The sequence below is a fragment of the Microplitis demolitor genome, chromosome 10, assembly GCF_026212275.2.
Source record: "Microplitis demolitor isolate Queensland-Clemson2020A chromosome 10, iyMicDemo2.1a, whole genome shotgun sequence".
In the NCBI taxonomy this organism is placed as follows: domain Eukaryota; kingdom Metazoa; phylum Arthropoda; class Insecta; order Hymenoptera; family Braconidae; genus Microplitis; species Microplitis demolitor.
In genome coordinates, this window is record NC_068554.1 from 4,907,998 (window position 1) to 4,932,248 (window position 24,251).

General features: G+C 29.8%; 4 protein-coding genes and 1 long non-coding RNA gene across 6 annotated transcripts; 2 read left to right on the forward strand and 3 right to left on the reverse strand.

The window, feature by feature from the left end:
- Positions 1–1,760: 1,760 nt before the first annotated feature.
- On the reverse strand, positions 1,761–13,049 carry LOC103580298 (paired mesoderm homeobox protein 2B). Its single transcript, XM_008562004.2, has 3 exons — positions 12,698–13,049; positions 11,700–11,893; positions 1,761–2,343 (listed from the first exon to the last, which is right to left on the reverse strand). The coding sequence occupies exons 1-3, from the start codon at positions 13,047–13,049 to the stop codon at positions 1,894–1,896; spliced, it is 996 nt and encodes a 331-aa protein (XP_008560226.1). The 3' UTR covers positions 1,761–1,893.
- LOC128668809 (uncharacterized) lies at positions 4,863–5,875 on the forward strand. Its single transcript, XR_008404447.1, has 3 exons — positions 4,863–4,958; positions 5,033–5,143; positions 5,288–5,875. It is a non-coding gene; the product is annotated as an uncharacterized LOC128668809 (long non-coding RNA).
- A 3,915-nt stretch (positions 13,050–16,964) lies between the features above and the next one.
- Positions 16,965–18,796, reverse strand: LOC103580299 (60S ribosomal protein L31). Its single transcript, XM_008562005.1, has 3 exons — positions 18,744–18,796; positions 18,135–18,365; positions 16,965–17,183 (listed from the first exon to the last, which is right to left on the reverse strand). Exons 2-3 carry the CDS (start codon positions 18,353–18,355, stop codon positions 17,033–17,035), a joined length of 372 nt encoding a protein of 123 aa, XP_008560227.1. The 5' UTR covers positions 18,356–18,365; positions 18,744–18,796; the 3' UTR covers positions 16,965–17,032.
- A 224-nt stretch (positions 18,797–19,020) lies between these two features.
- On the forward strand, positions 19,021–20,411 carry LOC103580300 (39S ribosomal protein L21, mitochondrial). Its single transcript, XM_008562006.2, has 4 exons — positions 19,021–19,150; positions 19,289–19,447; positions 19,805–20,125; positions 20,205–20,411. The coding sequence occupies exons 1-4, from the start codon at positions 19,066–19,068 to the stop codon at positions 20,303–20,305; spliced, it is 666 nt and encodes a 221-aa protein (XP_008560228.2). The 5' UTR covers positions 19,021–19,065; the 3' UTR covers positions 20,306–20,411.
- On the reverse strand, positions 20,326–23,039 carry LOC103580301 (WD repeat-containing protein 55 homolog). Of its 2 annotated transcripts, XM_008562008.2 has the most exons (5): positions 22,935–23,039; positions 22,531–22,836; positions 22,287–22,469; positions 21,147–21,220; positions 20,326–21,078 (listed from the first exon to the last, which is right to left on the reverse strand). In XM_008562008.2, exons 2-5 carry the CDS (start codon positions 22,809–22,811, stop codon positions 20,420–20,422), a joined length of 1,197 nt encoding a protein of 398 aa, XP_008560230.1. In that variant the 5' UTR covers positions 22,812–22,836; positions 22,935–23,039; the 3' UTR covers positions 20,326–20,419. The 2 variants fall into 2 exon arrangements, with proteins under 2 accessions (XP_008560230.1, XP_008560229.1); XM_008562007.3 differs by having other exon boundaries at positions 22,531–23,036.
- Between the last annotated feature and the right edge of the window lie 1,212 nt (positions 23,040–24,251).

Consider the following 24,251-nt stretch of genomic DNA (forward strand, 5'->3'; position numbering starts at 1 on the left):
ACGAACGAACGTTTTAAAAATACATAATAAAAAAAAGAGACGAGTTTTGTTTTGTACAATAATTGAACGTCAAAATGCCGTGAGCAAACAAACAATACCTGAACTTTTTATCCATGTTGCAATAAAATTACTTACCTTGGATATACATCGGGTATTTGTTTTTTTTTTTATTTTATTTTATTTTTTTTTTTTTTTAATTAAATTTATTTAGCTCGCGGATATTTTATTCGTTACGAAATTAATAACGTAATTTAGTGCGCGTTTTAATACACGGTTATAATTAAAAATAAAATACTAAATATTATTAATTATTAAATTAACGTTATTATTATTATTATTATTTTATGTTAAAATGATTAATTTTATTGTGTATTACGATAAATAAAGATTTAAAAATATTTTCAATAAATATAAGATTTAAAATTTAAATATTTATTATTCATTTTTATTTCCTGTTTATTTATCCTTTGAAAAAATTAAAAAAAAAAAAATTACTCTGTACACGGAAAGACTATTATGGGAAGTGTTCCTATGCATTATGGGAATGGTTCCCATAATGGTATAGGAGCTGTAGCCATGCTATCATAGGGATGGTTCCTTTATATTATGGGAACCATCCCTATAATAGTGTGGGTACAATCTCCATACCATTATGGAAAAGATTCCCATAATGTTATGGGAACCATCCCTATAATATCATAAAAATTTTTTCTGCAAAATAGTGTAGAAATTTTTTCAAAATTTGAGATTTCATCGAAATTTAAATTTTTATTTTCAAAATTTGAATTTTCTTGAATGTTCTGCGCTGACAAAAAATTTCTTACAAATTTTGATGTTTTTTGCCAAATACGAATTTTTTTTTCGATGTTTCAATTTTTGTTTTTATGTTTAATAGTATTTCTGTGTATTGTAAAAGTGATTTCCACACTTTTCTTTAAATTAATATTTTCATGATAGTATGGCAACCATTCCCATGATATTATAAGAACGATTCCCATAATGACATAGGAAATAGTCCATTTGTATTATGGGAACCATTCCTATAATATTATGGGAATCGTTCCCATACTATAATGGAAACCATTCCTATAATGTTATAGGAAGGGTTCCTATAATTTATAGGAATAGTTTCTGTATATCATGGGAATAATTCCCATAATACTATAGGAAGTCTTCCTATAAATTGTAGGAACCATTCCTATAATTATAGGAACTGCTCCCATAATTTATGGTCTTAATTCCTATACTGGTATAGTAAAGAATTTCACAAAATTATGGGAACCATTCCCATAATTTTTTTTCCGTGTAGAAATTCAACAAAAAAAATAGTACGGTAAGTTTATAAATAATCGTAAACAAACGTATAAAACACCGATGTCATATATTTATAGCAACAAATGTACAAGTTTTTATTTTTTTAATATTTACTTCATTCACACTTTATTAATAATACAATAATAATGATAATTAATTTAATATGTGCACGGATGACTACGTACTTCCATTGCTCATAAAATCATAACTCGCCATCGTCTTTAAAAAAATCAAACTTTAATTACTATTAAAAAAAAATGGACGTTGTGAATAACGCAGGACACCCTTGCACCCTGTATAATCCAAATATATATTTATACATATATATATTCGACTTAAATCCGTGGTATTCCACACCACGAATATCACAATTAATACTTAATTAACATAAATTTATGATAACTCATTACATTAAATCGCAGTATTCAGATGCAACAATTGTGCATATCAATAATATTTAAAAATTTTAAATAATAATACCCGTCTATGTACACAATTATTTAATGGACAGTAATTTAAATAAAAATTTAAATTGCATTGATCTCTCTTAATAAATAATTATTATTATTGTTAATTTTTTCAATATAAATTTGCAGTTTTAAGGGGAAGAGGATCAAGTAAATAGGGGGGTAGTGTCGTAGAAAAAGACCGAGGACTGCATGATCCCCAGGCACCGATTCCACCACTACCACTTCCACTTCCACTTCCACCACCTCCTCCTCCCCCTCCACTAGCACTACCACGTCCGGCACCATTTGATGAATTTTCATTGTGAGAGTCACTGTGCTGCTGCTGTTTAATACTCAGTAAATTTTGATTTGCCAACGGCTTAACTTCCGTTGACGACAAATGACTATTTGAACCTACAGGTGTCGCCGGACTTCTTGGAGACCTGCTTTCAGCCTTAACACTATTTTGTATTGGACTAGATGCTCCACTGTCAACACCAACCGAGTTTTGACTACTTGATTTCTGCTGAGCCATGCGTTCTTGTTTCCGGAATTTGGCTCGACGATTTTGGAACCACACCTGGTAATTCAAAATAAATAATTATGTTAATAAAAAAGTGTTTTGAATTTTAAATTTAAAAGAAAATGTAAAAAGAAAAAAATTAACAATGAGCAGAGAAAAATTTTAACGGACACTCGGTCGGGTACAGAAAACCAGACTGGATGCTAGCTCGTAATTGGTTCTAGTTGGCAAATGAAATATTTAACAAATAAAACAAACGAAACGACGGTGACCTGCATGTTAAAGTAGCGGATTTATTTGCTCTACCGTTAGTCCGACGGGTCTGCCAGTGCGCGAATCTAACAGACAGAGAGGGAATCAACTTGGGGTGGATACCAGCAGACAGCAGATACGAGAGCGGTAACTTCTCTATACATACAGGCACTACAGACACACATATATCTATATATCTATATATATATATGTGTACAGAATATAGAGAGAGAAAGAAGAACGACGAGGGGCGGAGCAGGAAGGGTGGATGAGGGCGGCCTACCCAACACGCTGTCAGGACAATCCAACAAGGTTGCTGAGCAATAGCAACCAGGCTCAGAGTAGTAGGGATAGTACACCATGACGAACGTGATTGCCCTTTCCGGACTGCAAACACCAGCTATTGGATTTTTATCATTCGTTTTAGCTTCTGCTTTCTGCTTTCTACCTCCCAACTCCTTCTTCTGCCTCTTGTCTCTCCTCTCCTCTGCTCTTCTCTTCTCTTCTATAGCTATTTCTGAGTCTGCTCATTCGAATTAGCCGCGACACCGGTTTCGTTTCTCTACAACTGTTTCTTCATTTGATAAAAATTCACTATTTTTTTTTAGTCAAAAAAAATTAGCAATTAATTTTTTATAAATTATTTTGTTGAAAATAAAACGAGTATTGAGTGGATGCGATAAATATATATATATATACATATACAAACAGAATTAATGGAGATTAGTTTGGTGTATATTCATGATGCTAATAATGAACAGTACTGTTTACAAATGTATTCAATTGTTAAACTGTAAAAACCCCAGAGCCAGACCCCAGACCCCAGACTGACAACAAGTCTATGAGGACATGAGCCCCCTGTTTAGTCACACGGCTGGCGTTAATGTTGAATAAATACAGGGGTTAAATAAAATTTAACAAGGCGTTAGATGTGTATAGTATAGGGTGTATGGTGCAACTAAATTGAATATGGATATAGAATGTAGAAGAGAGAAGAGAGAAGGGATAAGGGAGGATGCGAATGTGTCTAAAGGTAAAGGGGGACGGAAAAAGCTGTGTAAGAATATCTCGCTAGGAAAAGAAGACATCGGACAGGGTGACAGATGTCCTCTTGGTGGATAAATATTTAATCGAAGCTCTATAAGCCGCAGTTACCAACTATACGACTTTATGTTTATAAACGTCACGAGTATTTTCTTGTGTCGGCTTAATAAATTAAATAAACGTTCGTACATCTGTGATATATTTTTGACTTTTATTAGTTTTAAATTATTTTTTAGGTTCATGATTACTGTACACTGTAAAAAATCGGAAGTGAATTAGGACTTTATTTAAATCCGAATTCACTGTCACGGAATTTTAAAAAAATTTACTCCGCATATGGAGTAAATAGGAAGTTTTTTTTCAGCCGAGTGATTTCGGAGTGATCTGGAATTTATTTGAATTCGCATTCACTCTGATTATGAGATTTTAAATATAAATCAACTCCTCTTCGGCGGGAAATTCACTCCAAGGAGATTAAATGAAAAAAAAATTATCGGCTCCGCATTCACTCCGGATTTGATCTGCGTTCTCAGCAAATTTTTTACACGAAATAATTCATTTGTATTTTTAATTCATTTATTGACACATTTGATATAAAGGAAAGTTAAAGTTTATAACTATTGTTCAAGTTTTTAATTATTTAAAAATATATAAGCACAAGAAAATATGACATTTTATTTATTCATTGAAGATTTATTTATATAATTCTACATAAACTTTGAACTTTTCCATGCTTCGGACAGTTTGTATTAAAAGAAATTTTTTGTTGGCTAAATTGCCTGTCAACTAAAAATTTTTTTCATTCTATAAAAATTTCAAGAGCTCATTAATTCTTATATAAACTTACGTAATAAGTATGGATTTAAATTTTATTTTAAAATAAAAGCAGTAATTTTTAATTTATTTATTAAGGTGACCCATTTTACCCGAACGCAAATATTTAAATATTTATTACACGTAATTATTTTTCATTGATATAAAAATTCCCACCGATGTCAATTTTAAAAATAAAATAAATCTTATTATTGTTATCGAACGGCTGTCAATTTTTACATTAAAAAAAAAAAAACGATAAATTTTATTACACGATTTTTTAACAAACTCTGCAGACATCAAACATGAACTCTATTAATATTTATACAGTTTTTTTAATGACTACATAAGTACTCATGAACCAATTGACGTCATTTAAACAACTAATTCTCATTCTCGTAAATATGTTATCGAATTTGTTATCAGTTGTGATGATTTTTCTTTTATCACCATCTTATTATTTTTAAAGACTTAAGTAATGGCTAATAAGAAATTACTGCGTCAAGACTTTGTATATAAGTAAAAAATTGGTCAGTCTAGACTAAGAAGACGTCCAAGCAACTGTAAGTAATATATTGTATATATTTTATTATATTAATTATGTAATAATATGTATTTACATATTTTTTTTTTCTAGAAAAATACTTTTAAAAAAATGTCAAAAATGCTGATAATTATTTTTGTGGCTTTCGCGATCATGGCAATAATAAGAAATGCCGATGGATTCTGTTCAGATGTGGGAACGGCGGTAAATTTAAAAAGAATTATAATTTTTTTAAAAAACTTTTAATTCAAAACTATTAAATCAAAAACAAAAAATTTTGAGTCAACGCAAGAAAAAAAATAAAAATAAAAATTTGATAAATTATATTTTTTTAAAATTCTGTTACAGTGTGTCTCATTCATACCATGCTGTGGAAATTCTGAATGTCAAAGTAAAGGTTTCTTTTATGGAGAGTGTGTACCCATCAATAAAAACGAATATTCAAACTCAATAGAAGAAAATGATACGAAAATTGTGTGGTAAATTCTTATTTAATGGTTTTTAAGATTTTTTGTTTCACTGTAAAAAATTTGTAGAGTGAATACGGATTTAAATAAAATCCAGATCACTCCGAAATTAATCGGCTGAAAAAAATTTCCTGTTCACTCCGTGCGGAGTTAATTTTTTTAAAACTCCGTGACAGTGAATTCGGATTTGAATGAAATTCATAATCACTCCCAATGTTTTACAGTACACATTAATCATCTTAAAAAAAAAAAAATAAGTACTACTTTTAAATGAATTCAAGAATTTCCTTTATCTCAAATTGCTGTTATTTTTTTTTATATTAGTATTTGATTTTGTGGATAACCCTTTTGATCAGATTACCAGCCTAAGGCGAATACATATTTACATTGCATTACTAAGATTTCCAAGCCCAACTAAGTCGTGATTTACATTAAAATCCACTGTAAAAAAATAATAAATCAACAAAACAGACAATCATTTTTTTTTTTTTTTTAGTTAACTAAATTTAAAATCTTAAATCCAACTGTTACACAGAAAAAACAAGAATTCTTTTTACAAAAAATTTTAACTTGCTCTGATAAATTTTTTTTCTGCGATAAATTTTACTCCGTAATTGTGAGAAAAACGAGCTCAAGATAAATAAATACTTTTTCTAGATATTTTCAAATTATGGAGTAAAAAAATACTCAATTTCGAGAAATTTTTAACTAAAAAATAAAACAAAAGTTACTAGTTTTTATTTTTTCCGCATTTAATTCATTCTCGGTCCGAATTTTATCTTAATATCAGAAAAAAAATTTTATCAAAAAATTCGTGACGTTTCGCTTCAGTTAAAAAATTTTCTTTAAAAAATAATAATGAAGTAAACAAAAATTAATTATTCTAAAAGGTTCAATGCAATAAAACTAAATAATTATTATCGACAACAGTAAGAAAATGAATAGAATTTTGTATTTAAGTAACTTTTATATTGATCGAACAAAGTAATCGGCTAATTAAAAACACTCATACCATGTACATATGTATACAGGAAGTAGTATTAGTTACAAAGATCGGGAAAAGTTGGGACTATGTATAGAATGGAGACAATTTAATTAAGCTGATGAATTTACGAATAAGAAAAAAAAAGTAAAATAATTGAGAGAAAAATAAAATGATAATGTAAAAGTTTGCAACGTCTATATATAAGATACTGAGTTAAAGATCGTTACATAGACATTCTAAATACGATTTATATATAGTTAGATTCAGTGTAAATGTATGTGTAAGAATAAAGATATAGTAGGATGAAATATAAGGGAGTGTTGGTACACAAACAAGTGTAGCAGAAGATGCAGGAAGCAGAACGACGTTACTTTTCGTGGCAATAGTGTCGGGATGATGCTCGACAGGACGGTTTTTAATCACTGTAAGTGGATCTACATGGAACTCGCAATTACCCGAGGTACACTTCCACACATATACAACACACAAGTGTAACCCCCTTGTGTATCAGTCATCCCTGCTGTTTCTGGTGCTGTTACTGCTGGTAGAGCCAAAGCCGAGAGTCGAGAGCTGGGAGCAGGAAGCTGGGAGCCGGCACACCAGCATCACAGAGAACCCAAATACAAAAGGGAGCGAGAAAGATAAATTGAAGAGTCCAGAGAAAAGCTAACAACGCTTTTCCCGTTTTCTCGCTATGGACTTTTATCTTTTACATTTTTATCTTGTTTTTTGTTATTTTATTTTGCTAGACGTTCGCCGGATGTTGTCGTTAATTTTCGGCGATTAAATAATTATTTCTTTTTTTATTTTATTTTATGCAGAAATGTTTTCCTCTCGTTTGTTAATTTTAATTTTTACGTTTACTGCAAACTTATGAATAATGATAGAAATTTAAAAATTTTTTTAAATAAATTTTTTTAATCAACAAAATTAAAATTTTTTAATTTTTCATTTATGATAAATTTTCAAAAATTTATTTGTCATATTCTTACATTTAATTTTTTTATATTTTTATATTCAAATATCCTCGAAAATTTTTCATAAAAAAAAAAATATTTTTTTAAAAAACAATTGGCTAGTTTAAAAAAAAAAAAACCAGTGATTTCAACTAAAAAAAATTTTCAACAAAAAAAAAAAATCTGTAATTTTAATTAACGAAATTAAAAAAAAAATAAAATCACAAAATGAATTTAATCGACGATAAATAGTCTGATTACCAAAGTACTCATTCGTAAATTGGATACATGCCACTCATCCAATATATTTATCTACTAACATATAAACACATATATACTACACATCTTATCTGAATGTAATAACGCACTCGACATACAATACCGTGGTCGACCCCTTGACCCCTTGAATTACACCATAGCGTCGTAGTGACACCGAGATCCCATTGACGCGTGCCGGCATCACGCTGCGCTACTCTCTGACGTACGATCACCCCACACATGCATTAACAAACATAACATTAAAATACTGCTATACATATATTGCTAAAATAATGTCTCACAAATGCGAATTCAGTCGTGAGTCATTCATGAGAAATAATTTTAATCTCCTTCATTTTATTCCACTCGCAATTTATATCTCCGTCTTTGTTAGTCTTGTTCACTTGTTACTGCCGTATAAAACCATCAATCAGTCGTTTAATGTGAATTATTATTGTATTACTATCATATATTATTACACCCTATATGCATAATAAAAAAACATATATATGTATGTATTGTATTTATATAACTTGTGACCTAGTGTTAAGTCACCTATTGATTTATTAACTCTTTTAATATCTTGTCTCTCCATATATTATTAAATTGTGAAAACCGATTCATCAAACTGGTATATATTTATATTATTTAACAAAAATAGTGATAATAATAACAACGCAAAACTTCATTGGCACTTGAGTGATTGAATGAATATTTAAAACGAGAGTTTTTTAAAAATAAATTACTAAAGGAAATGATAGCTTCAATAATTTATTGTAATTAATTATTCAATTACACTATCGATTGATTTAACTATGAAAGAATAAATGTAATAAATTTTAAATCTTTCTATGAATGAAATTATCTTTGTAATATTAGTTTACTTATGATAAATTAATTGTAAATTATAAGATTTATTTTAATTACTTGGCGTGAGGATTTTTATATTTTAGTTTAATTATTTTATTTCCGGTTGTCTTTCTAAGCTATTTCATTTCCGTTCTCTTTTATTTTTTTTAAATGATTGACGATGGAATTAATTATCAAGAGTTGAAGCAGGAAATTAATTTAATAATTAATTTGACAGATATTTTTTTATTTTTTATCTGAAGATTTTTTGTTTTTAATTAAAAAATAATTGAAGGGATTGAAATTTTAGGTCAACATTGGTATCATGATCTATGTGGATCTCTGTAGATCTAGATCTAAGTAAGAAAAATTCAGCTTGATCACGGGTAGGCTAAAAAAAATAATATCGATTATTTATTTGTGTAAATGCAGCGAAGATATATTCTATAGTAAACTTGGATTTATTGTGGAATTAAATTGTAGTTTAAGGTAAATTTAAATGAAATTAAATGTATTTAGTACGTGAGTGGAATGTAGTGGGCATGTAATGCGGCCTTTATGTACTAGAGTAGTCTAGGCTGCTCGTAAGACCGCAAGTACTAAAAAATTTATAATACGGCTCTAATAATCTGATGTGGTGGTGCCTAATGTCAGTTTTCATAACAATCACTCTAAATATATAATATATTCAAGGCCTTTATTGTTGTTGATAATTTCGTTTCAATTACTCCGATTTATTTTTTTAATAAAAAAATATTATTCTCAATCACGATTTTTAATGTAAAAAATTTTCTTTAATTTCGAAACAAAAATATTTATTATATAAAACAATTGTTCTTATTCAATATAAAATAACCCATAGAAGACACTTTAATTGATTTATTATACTCAGAAAAAAATAATTTTCTGGTGAAAAAAAATTTTTTATTATGAAATAAGGTAAGTGACCCCTCTATCGGCCAGTTAAGCGTATTTTTTTTTTTCGAATTAAGAATTTAAATATGAAAAACCAATTCATGTATAAAACAGTGATAGAACCTTGAAGCTTATACATTTAACTTCAAATTAAAAAAAAAATATATGCAAGAATATTTATTAGAAATTAAATAATAAATGAAAATAACTTCAATTCCTGGTGTCCCCTCTATCGGCCTGCCTAGACTCCCTTTATCGGCCATATTTAGATAAAATTTTAGCTGATCGGATGTATATAATTTATTTACATCTATTCTAAATATTTATATTTATTTTGAAATATAACTTAATCAATTTGTTTATTTATTTTGACATTAAAAAATTAAATTGACTATTTTGCATATAAAGGCTGATAAACTCAAAAAAAATAAAACTAAGGTGGCCGATAATGCATACAGAGGTAATTTTCTTGTATCTATATTCGGCCACCGTATTTTTAATATAAATTAGGAAAAAATCATTAAATTTTTAACTCCCAAAATTACTATAAAACAAGCTAATAAGATTACAAAAAAAAATCGGACTTTTATTGTTATTTTTAATTAGTAATCGGTTATTGAAAAAACAAGAATACTTGACCTCCCTGATAAGAAATCACCAGAAATCGCATCTAACGCACTACTTTTTTTTTTTATAGTTATAAAATGAATTTTTACAATAATCAAAGTATGTTTAATCTAAACTAGATTAATTTTACTTTTTTTTTTTTAAACTATTTACGCATCAATACGTATTTATTTTGGAAATTTATCAATTTTTCGACTAAGTGACCGATAAAGGAGGCCTGGCCGATAGAGGGGTCACTTACCTTAGAAAGAAAATTTTTTTTTTAGCCAAGAAGAAGTTTCTTACCTCAAAAATTTCTTTTTTCTGTACTGTAAAAAATTTGCGAAATGAACACGGATTAAAACCGGAGTAAATGCGGAACGGATGACTATTTATTTACTTTTCTCGGAGTAAAATTTACGCCGAAGCGAAGTTTATTTTAATATTGAACCCACGAATCGGAGTGAATACGGATTCAAATAAAATCCAGATCACTCCGAAATCCTTCCGCTGAAAAAACAAACTCCTTATTTATTCCATATGCGATTTTTTTTTAACTCCAGAACTCCGAGTGACGATTTTTACATCGTGTCTAGATATAATATTTAAAAATATAAATTTACGTGAATTTATGAAAGGAAGTTAGATTAAATTTTTATAATATGAAATCGGTATAACTCAAGTCTGAGAATAATTATGTGAATGGAAATATATATACATATATCTAGTATAAAGATATCCTGATGGCAGGACCAGAGCACTTAATGATGTATACATCACTGGGGATCTAATTTTACGTTGCCGTCTGGTTGACGTTTTTAATCAGATTATATATCAAGATCCGTGTGATTCTATCGCCCATCGCCCACCGCCTCGGCACCTGCACCAGCACAAATTACACACTATTTGTAATAATAACAGTAATAACTCGAGCTCGAAGATAAAATACGAGATATTGAAATTAGTTAGTAAACCTCAGGCACATGCTCAGTCTCATAGTCTCAGTCAAAACTGCATCCATCCATTGTATGATCATCATACTACCGACGGAATATTAAACTCACTAGTCCTGGATTTACTTCTCTCATTTATCTCCTGTCTACCCGGTAGTTACAGTACCAGAGCTAGTCGTGACATTCGTCTAATTGATTTATCCCCAATCCAGCCTCGTTAATGGATCCTCTGTACATCGCTCCTATCAATTTTCAAATTTAACTCTCCCGGTAAATGATAAAAAAAATATCCCTCATATAATTTTTTATTTTTAGCCATTAATTAATTTGTTATTAATTACTCAGCTCTTGTGTAGATAATTAAGATACATCAGGAAAGTGTCTCGTGTAAAATGTATAGTAAGTTTTATTTTATTATTTTTACAGCTTGGCTTTAGCTCAGACGTTGCAACCCTTGTAGGCCAAGATAATCTGTCAAGAGCTACGGGCAATGTAATCCATCAGATCACAAGACACTACCTGTCCATGGGTACTAGTGTAAGAGGGTAATTTAATTGCATTAGACGTCTTGGAAATAGATCTTCGTTCTCACAAAAAAAAAAAAAAATAAATAAATAAAAAAGGAAAAAAAAATTCAATTTTTTTCCAGGGCTCAAAATTTTAAACAAATTTTTTTTTGCTAAAAAAATTTACCGCGAGCCGTTAAAATTTTTAACCAATAAATTATACATTAGTTATTAAAAAAAATATTTTGAATAAAAAATTAATTACCTGTACTCTGGCTTCCGTGAGATCAATTTTCATAGCAATTTCTTCTCTCGTATAAATATCAGGATAATGCGTCTCCTGAAATGCCCGTTCCAGTTCTTTTAATTGGGCGGATGTAAATGTCGTCCGTATCCGTCGCTGTTTTCTTTTTTCAGCTAATCCATCATGAGCTGTGTAGGCTTTGTATCCAAGACCGCCTAAATTAAAATATATATCTTCACATTACTATTGATAGTTTTTTTTACAACCATATAAGTGATATTTTATAACATTTCGACGTTCTAATTAGTCAGTTGTCTAACTCCATTTCAGAAAGTCCTCCATTTATGTGAAAAAAAAAATAATTAAAAAAATTTTTTTTTATCTAAAAATTAATTCCATATCTAGTATATGTATATTTTTGTCTAGGTTACTAAAATAATATTTTTTCTGACTATCAGTATCTGAAAATTGCACAGAATCACCTATTAAAAAATATTAAGTTAGATAATTTGCTAATTAGAACGTCGATTTACAAAAAAAAAGGATTATTTGGCGCGAAAAATTTTACTCGATTCAAAAAAATTTTTCTCACCCCAAGAAAATTTTAGTTTTCAATTTATAATGCAAAAAATTTCGTAGGGTGAGTAAAAATTTTTAGCGCCAAGAAAATCTTTTTTTTTCTGTGTACCAATATATAGATGACATGTAGACAAGCTTCGATTAAATGATTCGAAGATAAAAAATAATTAAAAAGTCGTTGTAAGATTATCGTAAATAAATTAACCGCAAATGTATATATATATATATGTGTATGAATATATCTTGGATAAGAGGGGATGTAACCATAGCAATGAGTGAGGGTAAGAGAGGAGCATACATTGATTTTCAGTGCCATCTTGTCGTCGTAGTCTGATAAAAATTACAAAACCGCTGAAGGCTCTTCTTTTATCGTCTGACTATAAATTTATTTATCTACTTGAATAAAACATATCAAGATTTACTTAAATATAAATACTTACTTTGAAGATTAATAGACTGATTAAAAATAGAAGCAGCATGTCGATGGACATCTTGGGTCCTAGCTGCCATTACGGAGCACGGAGTAGCATGGGCCGGATGATGCGCATGGGCATGAGGATGTGTCGCGTGGTGACCGGCTAGAGTGGGCCCACTGTTGGCTCCTCCTCCCGCGGAATTACCCGGGTACCCAGCGGCCCTCGCGGCAGTATACCGATAAGCCGCTTGGCTCATTTGGGAGCAAGACCCCAAGTCCCCGTATCCGCATTGCATGTCAGTGGCCAAAGCGCAACTCGATGCTTCGAATCCCGCGGCCGCCGCTGCCGCCGCTTGGTTCAAATACGAATAATCCATCTTACAAGCAGTTAATTTATCACTCACTTCACAAGTTATGTCTTTGATTTATTTATTTTACACATTTTAATTGCCTTAGGATTTTTTATTTTTACCACGGACAGTAAATTAAATTTTTTTATCACCGAGATTTAGAATTTTTTGTGGGCTGACTAAAAGTGGACGTAACTACTTCAGTAGTTAAGTTTATTTAGTGCGACAATGAAGCCCGACGTCAAGAAATAGCGACAGTAGATCAGGCCCGACGGCTGATCAGCAGCAGACTTTAGACATCTAGTAGATCAAATCCAAGATCCAACCATCCAAAGTCCATCAATAAGTCACGCATTTGCTGACACATATCCACGAACTAGTTTCGTAAACACTAAAAAATTCACATAACACATGAGAAAGTTATTCCCCTTGCGTACTTTGTGTAAAAAAAATTAAATGAAGCAAACAAAAAAAAAAAGTTAACGAGCTCTCCAGCTTCCTTGGAGTATGTTCTTAAATTTCCCCACCCTTTATCAAACCTCGTTATTTCTTAACCACGGTATCAGTGTGTGAGCCGCGGGGTGCTGGTTGCGATATAATCGTATCAAGGCGATATCAAATTATTGCGATTATCCCGACGATATAAAAGTTTTTGGTGGTGCTTAAGAGCACCCGAGACAACCGACTGGTGGCTCTCCTCAAAATCAAATGATAAGCTTAATTCAATAACCGTTGCTTGGATGGAAGGACAGAAGGAAGGACGAAGGATAGATCGCGGGTGCCGCGCAGTTGGGGGCGTGGCTTACGCGTACATCGAGATGGCCCCCAAAACACTAGGATAACTCTTGATGCTTATTGGTGGATTAAAAGCCACCCCGATACCCTGTTTTATCCTATAATTTTATACACAACAGATCTACACACTCATACGTTCCCACCCAGTCACCAGCGAACAGCCGAAACTAAATCGACGCCCCTAACTTAAGGGTGTATTTGTTTTCAGTGTACCAACATCAGAGCCACCCTCTTTTTAAAATCCTCTTCTCTTCTTCCTGTCTCTCTTTGCCGTTATTGTAATCACCTATCGCCGTCCCTCATTCACTCTTTCCCTTCCCACCGATCCAAAAATTTTCCCTGCTGCCTGAACAGAACACATGAGTTTTTGGTGTCGGTGTTAAAACGAACGCTATCGCCTGTGATGATGCCTAATGTTTCGGGGCTCGCGATTTTACGACCCGCGTACTCCATATATATATATACCCCTTTATTCAAACTTTTTGACTCTCACTCTTGCTCACCCGGTCGTTATTTCTATCGCTTATACATCCAGTACAAACCCTCTCCCTTTTTTCCCCCATGTGCGCACATATCACAACTTCTCGTGCGAAATATTCCCGACCAGGAATACGCGATCGAATCGACATTTTGCGGCTTGTTGATTTAGTGCTCAATACGAGTGAACCAGAATCTCATTCGTTTCAATTTTTTTTTTATTTTTTTCATAGATTATTAGCAAGTTTTCAGAGGGACAAATTACACGCTGACGCTCGTTAATTAATTTATGCTTTCCTTTGATTTAAATAACATACATGCTCGTCAAATTATAAATTAATGAATAAATATGTCAATAAAAATATACAATGCGACACTTGTTTCCCACTTGTTCTCACGAGCCGGTGCAAAAACTAAAAAACTACAATGAACTTGCACATATATGTATTTATATATATATATATGAACCCTCTTTTTCAAAAGAATATCCCAAGGGATTGTTAGAAGTAGAGCTCTCGACGTGTGGCACATGCTGCCGTCAATTGCTCTCAGGCGAAAATTTTTTTCTCCCTATTTCTGTTCCTATTTTTCTTTCTCTGCCTCTTCTATCTCCTACTCAATGTGTTCTCTTACCTCTACATATGTACCGTCATCAGTATATACATGATTGTAAGGACGTCACGCATGTGCACGTGACCCTTATACCCTTACATAAGTCTACACATACTCACACACGCTACACACTCGGGTTACATATGTACAAAAATTTTATCCACTTTTACATCGACCGCACCGCAGCTACATATGTCCTTGATTTGTCCGGAGAATAATATTCTCCAGTAAAGTTGATTAAATATTGGTCGGTCCAATCCCCTGGGATCTCGACAATTCGCAGGAATACAATTTAATATCTCAACGCCGGATGAGCACCCGATCACTTTATACTACTCTATATTATATATACATATATATAATATATATCCTATTGCAATACGTTATTTTATTTTTCTTTCTCCTCCCCTTTACCTTCCGCTTTATCATAAAACTCCCTAAAGCTTTTCTATTTAATATTAGACTGATTCAGAAAATCGATTTTTTCTTTCTCGAAATCCCTATTAAACAGTTGCAGATAAGTGAAATAAGACGCCGGTTAAAAGGAGTTTTTAATACTAATGTTTAAGTCGCTCATCACAATTTTCTATTTCCCATTTAAACAACGGGAAAAATAAATTTTAGATGAAATTTTGTAGTTTGAAGTCAAATTTATAGTAAATTTCGAGATCTTTTTACTTTTCCGGCGAAACTGTCAGACTTATCACAAAATGTCAGAGGACCTTTTTTGTAGACAATTTTATTTCTTACAAATTATCTCTGATAAAGTTATTTAAAATTCCGCATTGTTTTCTAGTTATTTACATTTTAATGTCAAAATCTTTAAATCGATCAGAACACTATTTTTTTAGGTGGGCTGTCAACTGATCCCAGACATCTGATCTCATCGACAATTGATTTTCATCATATAATTAACTATTTTATGAAATTGTCTGAGGTCAACTGTCAGAGATCAGTTGCCATGGAACCTCTTTTTTAAGAGCTTGACATTAAAATGAAAATAACCAGAAAACAATGCGGAATTTCGAAAAACTCTATCAGAGATAAGTTGTAAGAAATAAAATTGTCTATAAAAAAGGTCCTCTGACATTTTGTGATAAGTTTGATAGTTTCGCAGGAAATGTAAAAAGATCTCGAAGTTTACTACAAATTTGACTCCAAGCTCCGATAACTTTTGAACAAATGAATTTCAAAAAAAAAATAATAAGATATTTTGGTAGACCGTTTCATTTCCTACGAAATTATGTTTTGAGCTTATCAGTACAAACTATCGAGGTACAAAATTCTACTTAAAATTTTATTTTCCATGTTATTTAAATGAGAAATAGAAAATTGCGATGAGCGACTTCTAAATATTAATATTAAGAGCTCAACTTTTAACAGGCATCTTATATTACCTACCTCCCTGCAATTATTTAATAGGAGTTTCGAGAAAAAAAAATAGTCGTTCCAAATAAACCACCCCTTATATATATTGTTCATAAATTTTTTGGCTTGATTATTTTAAATATATATTATAAAGAAAAATTGAATTACAAGACATTGACATGACTCGATGATTTTATATTTTCAATTTTATATAATTAAATAATAAATTTATGAGGATGAAGACGTCTTACATTAAAAATTTAATAAAATTAAATTAAATGATTGGCAGTAGGCATAATAGTTAGTGAATTATTAAATTAAATAGATAAAATGAGAATTTGTAGAGAGAAATATTGAGATTTTCAGTATCGAGGTACTTAAATTCACTATCGATTATGGATATAACGAACCATTTATACATCGTACCTCGAACGATTGATCACTAAATTAATTAAGATACCAGATAATAATTAATTCAATTACTGATTTGATAATCGTCGGATTTTACAGATCTAGTTTAAAATTAAATTAAGATATTTGGATTTTTAATTTAATTTCAAGACTAAATTTTTAAAATAGCGGATGACTAAAATTAAAAAAAAATTTTTTCTTAACGTGAAATATATGTACTTATAATAAATAGTTTAGAATTGAATGATTTATTAATAGGAAAATAACAAGATATCAATGGACAGTCAGAATAATTTATTATTTTATTTTATTTTGTTTAGCTTCAATTAATGTTAAAACAAAATAAATTAATCTTGACTTGCATCAACATTTTCTGTTTGGAGACCTTTGAATGAGGCAACTGGTATGTAAGTTACGAGAGTGTACAATTTGTTTGCTGAGTCCTCATCGTCGTTACGTCTTCTGCTCAGACGTACACGTACTCGGAATGGTACATTTCTGTAAATTTATATTTGAATAATAAATTAATAATAATTATTTACTCGTTGACTTAAATTTAAATTTATGAGTTAACAAAATTTAAATAAATTTTTAATAACATAATAATGAAAATAATAATTACCAATAAATAATTTCATTAATTATTACTTGAATTAAAATTTTTTCTTCGCAACATATTTTATTAACAAAATTATTTAAGATAATTCTTGATAGATTTAGGATACTTGAGTTAAACGTCTCATACTTTTTGGGTTTTTTTTTTTTAAACGATAAATTTGGAAAAAAAGTTATTTTAAAAAATTGCACCTATAGTTTTTTAAACTTTCTACATGTGCGTATTTTCAGTTTTTTTTATTTAGTTGTAAAAAATTCAGAAAATTATCAACTGTCAGCTAACTTTAAAATGATACATTAGATTAAAAAAAAAAAAAAAACTAAGCGCCAATTTTTCAAACCGGATTTCAATTATCATTGCTGGTATATTTATTATTCATATATATACTAGCAATATTAATTGAAACTCGGATAAAAAAACCCGGTTTGAGAAACTGGCCCTAAGTCTGCTGATATTTAGTAGCAAAATCCTTCTGCTTTTTCATATGACAATTGATCAATTATCAGTTTGTTTAATTAGTCGACACAGAAAAATAAGTTATCTTGAGTCAATAAAATTTTTTTGAAGACGTTTTCGAAACCAGGTCAAGATTTCCTTGAGCCGAGAAAATTTGTCCGGCTCAGTAGATTTTTACTCAATTCAAAATAATTGCGATTTAAAGAAAAATTTTTTGAATAAAGAATATTTTCAGTCGATATTTTTTTCCATGCAGTATTTAAAAAATATTTTAGTAACAAATTTATAAAAAAAAAAAATTGATTCTTTTAATGAAGCTCGAGTAAGACATTTTAAAATAAAATAAATCAAGTGGTAAATAAAAAAAGTTTTATTACCTGATACCCTTAGACCAAAGTTGTTTGTTAAGACGAGTATCAATTCGTACATCAGGTGTTCCCATCTGTTTCTCAGCGAACATTTTAAGCTCTTTGATGGCACGTGGTGCCTTCTTTTTGAATCCTACACCATGGAGACGCCTGTGAAGGTTTACGGTGTACTCGCGGGTCACCACTTCATTGATTGCGCTCTTTCCTTTCTTGTCACTTGTCTTGGCCATGGCTATAGTCCTGTAAATTATTTATTTTCATAAAATTTCTAAGACAAATTTAATTACAAACTCCGACATGAATTTTTCAAACTTTTTTAGGTTGCCCATAAAAAAGATGATGACCGGAATAAATTACGAAATTAATAATAAACATTTATCAATTATTTGAATAATTATTGATATATTTATATAAATTTTATATATGTAAACAATTGAAGATTGAGGTTACAAAGTTCCATGTGTCAGAATCATCAATAAAAATAATTAATAAATAAAAATATCTTTAAAATTTAGTAAATTAATTAATGAAGATTCATAATAATTGCAATTATTAATTAATTGTTAAATAATTGCATTGATGTTTTAAGATTTATTTAAGATTTTAAGACGATCTTACCTTCCCGACGAACGGTTTGACTGAAAAGAATTCAAATCCAAAATGGCGCAACGATTGCGACATTTTTATTGAATTTTGCCGCCTTTTCATGAATTGTAATTATAAGTAAAATTTATTATTGAATAATAAATCAATTGATTTAGAAAATTAGATAAATTGTTAATTAAAGCGACAGCTCAAATATTAAAATTAAAATTATATGTAATTAATAAAAAGTAAAAATAATCAGAATTTAACTTAAAAAATTTATTTTCATGAAAACGCGTCTTTTATTTTCAGTCACGTTTTGATAAAAATTAAAATTTCAAGTTCTATAAAAAACATGGCGTTGTTTATTAAATTACCTCGAGTTTTTAATTTTGTTAATAATTTAAATAAACAAATAAATACAAGCAATTTACGACAGTGTAATTATTATTTTGAATATTTATTTTTACTGTTGTCATTTTTTTAATTTTTTTTTTGTTTAAAAAAAACGTTTTTTAAATTAATAATTAAGTGTTTGGAATTGAATATTGTCATTAAAATTTAATTATTTATTTCAGTTAATACAAGTAAATTATCATCGGCAAGATGTACATCTAAAGTCCCACCATTAGTTAAGGAAAGTAAATATAAAACCGCATTGCCATGGATTTATAAAGACACGAGTACTCCAATGCAAGTACCGGAACCATCAGAATATGAAGAACGAATGGAAAAAAGTATGTTTATATTTTAATTGACAATTAAAAATTAAAAATTTGAATGATACTGATGTCACCTGACGTCTAATAATTATTTGATTTTTTCCAAAGGATAAATTGTAAAAAAAAAAATATTTGAAAAAATTGCACCTCTAATTTTTTAAATTTTCTACACGTGCATACTTTTTTTTTATTTTTTTGTTTGTCATTGATTAGTTGAAAAAAAAAAAACCGAAAATTATTAATTTGTCTGTCAGTTTAGGGATCATAATTTAAGTCCACTACAAAAAAAAAAAAAAAAAAAAAATTAATTATTAAATAAAACTACTATGAATAATTTCGATGCTTATTAAATAATTTTTAATATCTATTTAGATGTCATAGAAGAAATAAACAATCAAGTACTGACTGACAACACATCAAGATTATTTGCCGTAGTAGCCTTGGCTGGTAAACAATTCAAAGTAACAGAAAACGATTTAATTGTCGTGCAAGGATACTGGCCTCCAAATCCCGGGGACAAATTAAAATTAGAAAAAATATTATTAGTCGGCGGTACTGATTTCACTTTAGTCGGCCGGCCGATTCTTAATCGAGAATTAGTGGGTGTAGATGCTACTGTCATTGACAAGACGTTTTCACATACAAAATATGAGTTCCGTTACCGACCACGTAAACAATACAAACGATTGAATTGTAAGTATTCAAAATTAAATCCTTAAATTAATAGCTATTTTATTTACTAAAAATGATAAATTAAATTTGAAAATTCCAGTCACAAGGACACAGTTGACAACTGTCCGAATAAATTCAATAAATATCAAAGGCGCCGTGGATGAGAAGAAAGAAGTTGAAGGATTAGATCGGATTTATTAATTTAAATAAATAAATGATAATAATAATTACAGTATATTTATTTATCATAAATTTTTTCCTTATTATTTTGTATATAAAAAATATTATTAAACGATTACCGAATTAATTATACATTTATTTATTCAAGTCTGCAAAAAAATCTGACGAGTTATCAATTTTACTGCTGGGTAAATTAAATTTCGCCTGTTTGCTCTTTTTATTTTTGTTGCCTTGAGCCTGCTGCATTAAATCGTACGTTTCAAAGTACTTGATATTCCAAAATTTAACTTTGTTGTCATGAGACGATGACGCTATTAGCGAACCGTCACGAGAAATATCTAATGTTTCAACGGAGTAGTCATGCTGGCCAGCGATACCCAGTCTTGCGTGTGGAAAAACGCTGAATGCTCTCAGCAATCCATCCTCGTTACCAGTAATTACGATGTTATCAGTAATAGGTACCATACAATTTATTGATTTCTTATTGACGTTAGGAAATTCATCAGAGTGTAAACCGAATTCACCCCAATTGAAAATATAAAATTTACCGGTACCACTTGCTGCTAATATTTTTGTGCTGTTTTTAAATAGACCCATGCACGTAAACTCTTCGTCGTATTCAAATGATTGGCATTGAACTTTTTTAGCTGGTAAATTTATTGTTAATATTGATCCATCACCGCTTGAACAAACTAAATATTTCTTTTCATCGTTTGTTAACATTGAACTTACGTAATCGTTCATTTTTTTGACTGAAAATATTGGAGTTCTTTCAGAGTGTCTAGAGTCCCATACTGTAAATTTAATTTTATTAATTAAGAATTTTATTTTTCAATTTATTAATTAATTATTGAATACTTACGCTTGATGGTTCCGTCATCATCACCAGTTGCAAATGTGTTCTCGGTGATTAAACTTATGACGTTTATTGGACAACTAGTAGAAAAAAAAATATGCTGTTATTAGAAATTACGGAAAATTTATTAGAGTAATGGCCCGAAGAAGGTGGGCAAAATTAGTGAGGCCTTTTCTGATGACAAGGTACGTTTTTATATATTTTGTATATATGAGAGAGTACTCCTGGGAGATGAGTGAAAAACGTGCAGTCGACTCTTAATTTTTTTATTTAATATTTTGGATTGGAAGTCAATGAAATTTTGAGCGGAAAAATATGTGTATGTAATTTAAATGTTTCTAGATCGCAAAAGGTCATATATATACAGAAATCACTAACATATAATTTGTAGGAAATTTAATTCTCTATAAAAATGATCCTTAGTGTCATATCTTTAAAATGAATAATAAAAAAGTTGAGCGAAAAATGATTTTACAGGAAATTAAAATCTCTACAAAAAAAAAAAAAAAAAAAAAAAAAAAAAAAAAAAGTGGCGGGAAATTTTTTTTAAATTCCTCAATAAAATCAATTAATAATTTTTCACCATACCTGCGCCGGAACTTAAATTCTTGTTTTGTTTAGAGGGAGAAAGTCATTCTTTTCTTTTATGAGAAAAAAAAAGGATAGAAATTAGCACATGCGCTATATTCCCACAAACAGAGGCAAAATTTTAAACTTTCAGGTGCAGGTCTGGCGAAAAATGATGTACACACCACGGAGGAAAGTATTAAGACATCCCAATCCGCGTACAGTTAAAAATTTTGTGTATAAAAATTCAATGGTTAAATATTTTCTGTCAATTATTTGACATCATAAAGTGTAAATTTAACTAGAGTTGAGTGTGTTATCTCATTTAAAGTTTTAAACCTGTTTTGAATCACATTCTTTCCTTCCTTGATGTGTAATATATTAATATTTTAAACTTAAAATAATTTTTTAAAAATTCCTCATACATTTAACGCCTATAAAAATTAAAAAAGTTTGTCAGTATTTTATATCTGAATTTTTTACTGTTACCTTGGTATAAAATCATTTTTTTTCATCTCTCGCCACATAATTTACTATTAATACAAAATAAAAAATATAAATACTTGAAAAACAACTTACTCATGTGCATTCTCATAAATTCCTTTCAATTTTTGTGTATTAAAATCAGTTATCATAATTGACTTATCTTTAGATACCGAATATAAAGTATCGCCATTATCATTGAATTGAATATCGCGACATGCTTTTTCATGAACTTCAATAACTGACTGCAAACTCGTCTCTGTATTATTGTATTTGTGCCTGTAAAAATAAAAAATCCAAATAATAAAGTAATAAAATGAATATGTAAACCAACACTTACACAAATATGTCTCCATTGACATTAGCAAGAGCAATTAAATCCTGCTCGGGATGAAAACAAACATTGAGAATGTAGTCATCAACAGTAATGTCTGGAGGATGTTCCCGATGGAGTTCTTTCGAGGCAGTTATAGCTTTTACCAATTCATCCTCTTCCTCATCTTCTTCACCTTTAGCTTCATCTTCCGCGTTATCCTCTTCCTCATCTTCGCTGTCATCCTCGTTATCAATATGTGAGTCCCCAGGCTCCATAACCTCGTCATCTGACGAATCTTCACTCATACTCACGTCTGAAATTTCCGAATCTCTGTCCATTGCGAACGGAGTATCTTTTATCATATTTTGTATCTAGTGTATAGAATAAAGTATATGATCATATACTTTTTAATTCAAGTAACTTGATACCTATTTATTGGAAATTATAGAAAGTTATAGAGAATTCGAACAATAACATGAACACATGGTCAATCCTCGTGATTTCTTGAAGGTAGAAGCAGACGGAGGAGATGGTAATCCTGAATTTACCAACACTTAATTTTTTTTTGTTGTGGCAGCATTGGATCCGCTGGCGCTTAGAAAAATTCTCGACACAATGATGCGACCCAACTTTCATAAATTTTTTATGGGGCATGAGGCCCAATTCTCTTTACTTATATGAGACAATGACCTCAGACTTTTACATTTTTTCTACATAAAAAGGTCCAGGGTTTTGGGTCATTGTTCCAAGAACGAGATTTCTGAAGTCTGATTCTGAAAAAATGGCTCTTTGTGTTCAAACAATTCAGCAGATTCCAAAAGAAATAATGTTTTTTATCGGAATCAATGAAGAAATTGAATGAAAAGTAGCACATATTCTATCAGAACTTATAATGTCTTGATAGTTGTCTTATCGAAGCTTGTAAAGTCATACTCGATTATGCATGACCAGGCCTGATGATTTTTTCTCGGGCGTGTAGTTTGGAATCCACCTGAAATGGTATCAATTTTTATAGGAAATTTTATAAATAGGAAATACTCACGAGAATGTATTTGATAAATTTTAATAAAAATATTAATTCATAATATAAATATAATTTCTTTACTAATATTTTAGAATGTCGTAACTCAGATTTAGAAAATTTTTCAATAACTTTTAAAAATTTTTGGGTCATGACCTTTCAGACTATTGCCGACTATTTCCTCATAAATAATTTCATCTGGAATTTAAATTTATCAATAGATTATTTTGTATTTTTTTTTTTGGCTAATAATTTTTTTATCTGCGCCAAAAAAATAATAATTATAATTTTATTTATAAAAAAAATTTATCAAAGCTCATAAAAATAAGTATGATTCAGAACATTTCCTGCTTCAATAAATGGATTGTTTATCATTATCACTGTCGAACATGTGAATCATATTGTCCTTCTATCAAATAATTATCACTTTATATAAGGACATCTGCTTAACAGACCCTAGGTCCTAGGGTCTATTTTTCAAATGATTTTACCTAGACCCTTCTTTTGTAAAATTAAAATTACCCATAAAAATGATGACCCTGAAGTAGAGACAATTAACAATTTTCAAATTTTTTTTTCAACAATTTAATTTAAAAAAGAAACTAAAAATATGCACATGTAGAAAATTAAAAAATCTACAAGTGCAATTTTTAAAAATAATTTTTTTTTTCCAAATTTATAATTTTTTTAAAAATAAAAAAATTATCAGACGTCGCCTAATTTC

What these genes read in the sequence shown, in the direction of transcription:
- LOC103580298 (XM_008562004.2), bottom strand. Translation starts at nt 13,049, where the DNA reads ATGGATTATTCGTATTTGAACCAAGCGGCGGCAGCGGCGGCCGCGGGA. An exon ending in TCAGTCTATTAATCTTCAAA is followed by an intron (nt 11,894 to 12,697) that starts GTAAGTATTTAT and finishes ATTTTAATTTAG; the next exon opens with GCGGTCTTGGATACAAAGCC. An exon ending in TCACGGAAGCCAGAGTACAG is followed by an intron (nt 2,344 to 11,699) that starts GTAATTAATTTT and finishes TTGAATTACCAG; the next exon opens with GTGTGGTTCCAAAATCGTCG.
- LOC103580299 (XM_008562005.1), bottom strand. Translation starts at nt 18,355, where the DNA reads ATGGCCAAGACAAGTGACAAGAAAGGAAAGAGCGCAATCAATGAAGTG. An exon ending in CTTTGGTCTAAGGGTATCAG is followed by an intron (nt 17,184 to 18,134) that starts GTAATAAAACTT and finishes ATAAATTTACAG; the next exon opens with AAATGTACCATTCCGAGTAC.
- LOC103580300 (XM_008562006.2), top strand. Translation starts at nt 19,066, where the DNA reads ATGGCGTTGTTTATTAAATTACCTCGAGTTTTTAATTTTGTTAATAAT. An exon ending in TACAAGCAATTTACGACAGT is followed by an intron (nt 19,151 to 19,288) that starts GTAATTATTATT and finishes TATTTATTTCAG; the next exon opens with TTAATACAAGTAAATTATCA. An exon ending in TGAAGAACGAATGGAAAAAA is followed by an intron (nt 19,448 to 19,804) that starts GTATGTTTATAT and finishes ATATCTATTTAG; the next exon opens with ATGTCATAGAAGAAATAAAC.
- LOC103580301 (XM_008562007.3), bottom strand. Translation starts at nt 22,868, where the DNA reads ATGATAAAAGATACTCCGTTCGCAATGGACAGAGATTCGGAAATTTCA. An exon ending in GTCAATGGAGACATATTTGT is followed by an intron (nt 22,470 to 22,530) that starts GTAAGTGTTGGT and finishes TTATTTTTACAG; the next exon opens with GCACAAATACAATAATACAG. An exon ending in TGATGACGGAACCATCAAGC is followed by an intron (nt 21,079 to 21,146) that starts GTAAGTATTCAA and finishes TTAAATTTACAG; the next exon opens with TATGGGACTCTAGACACTCT.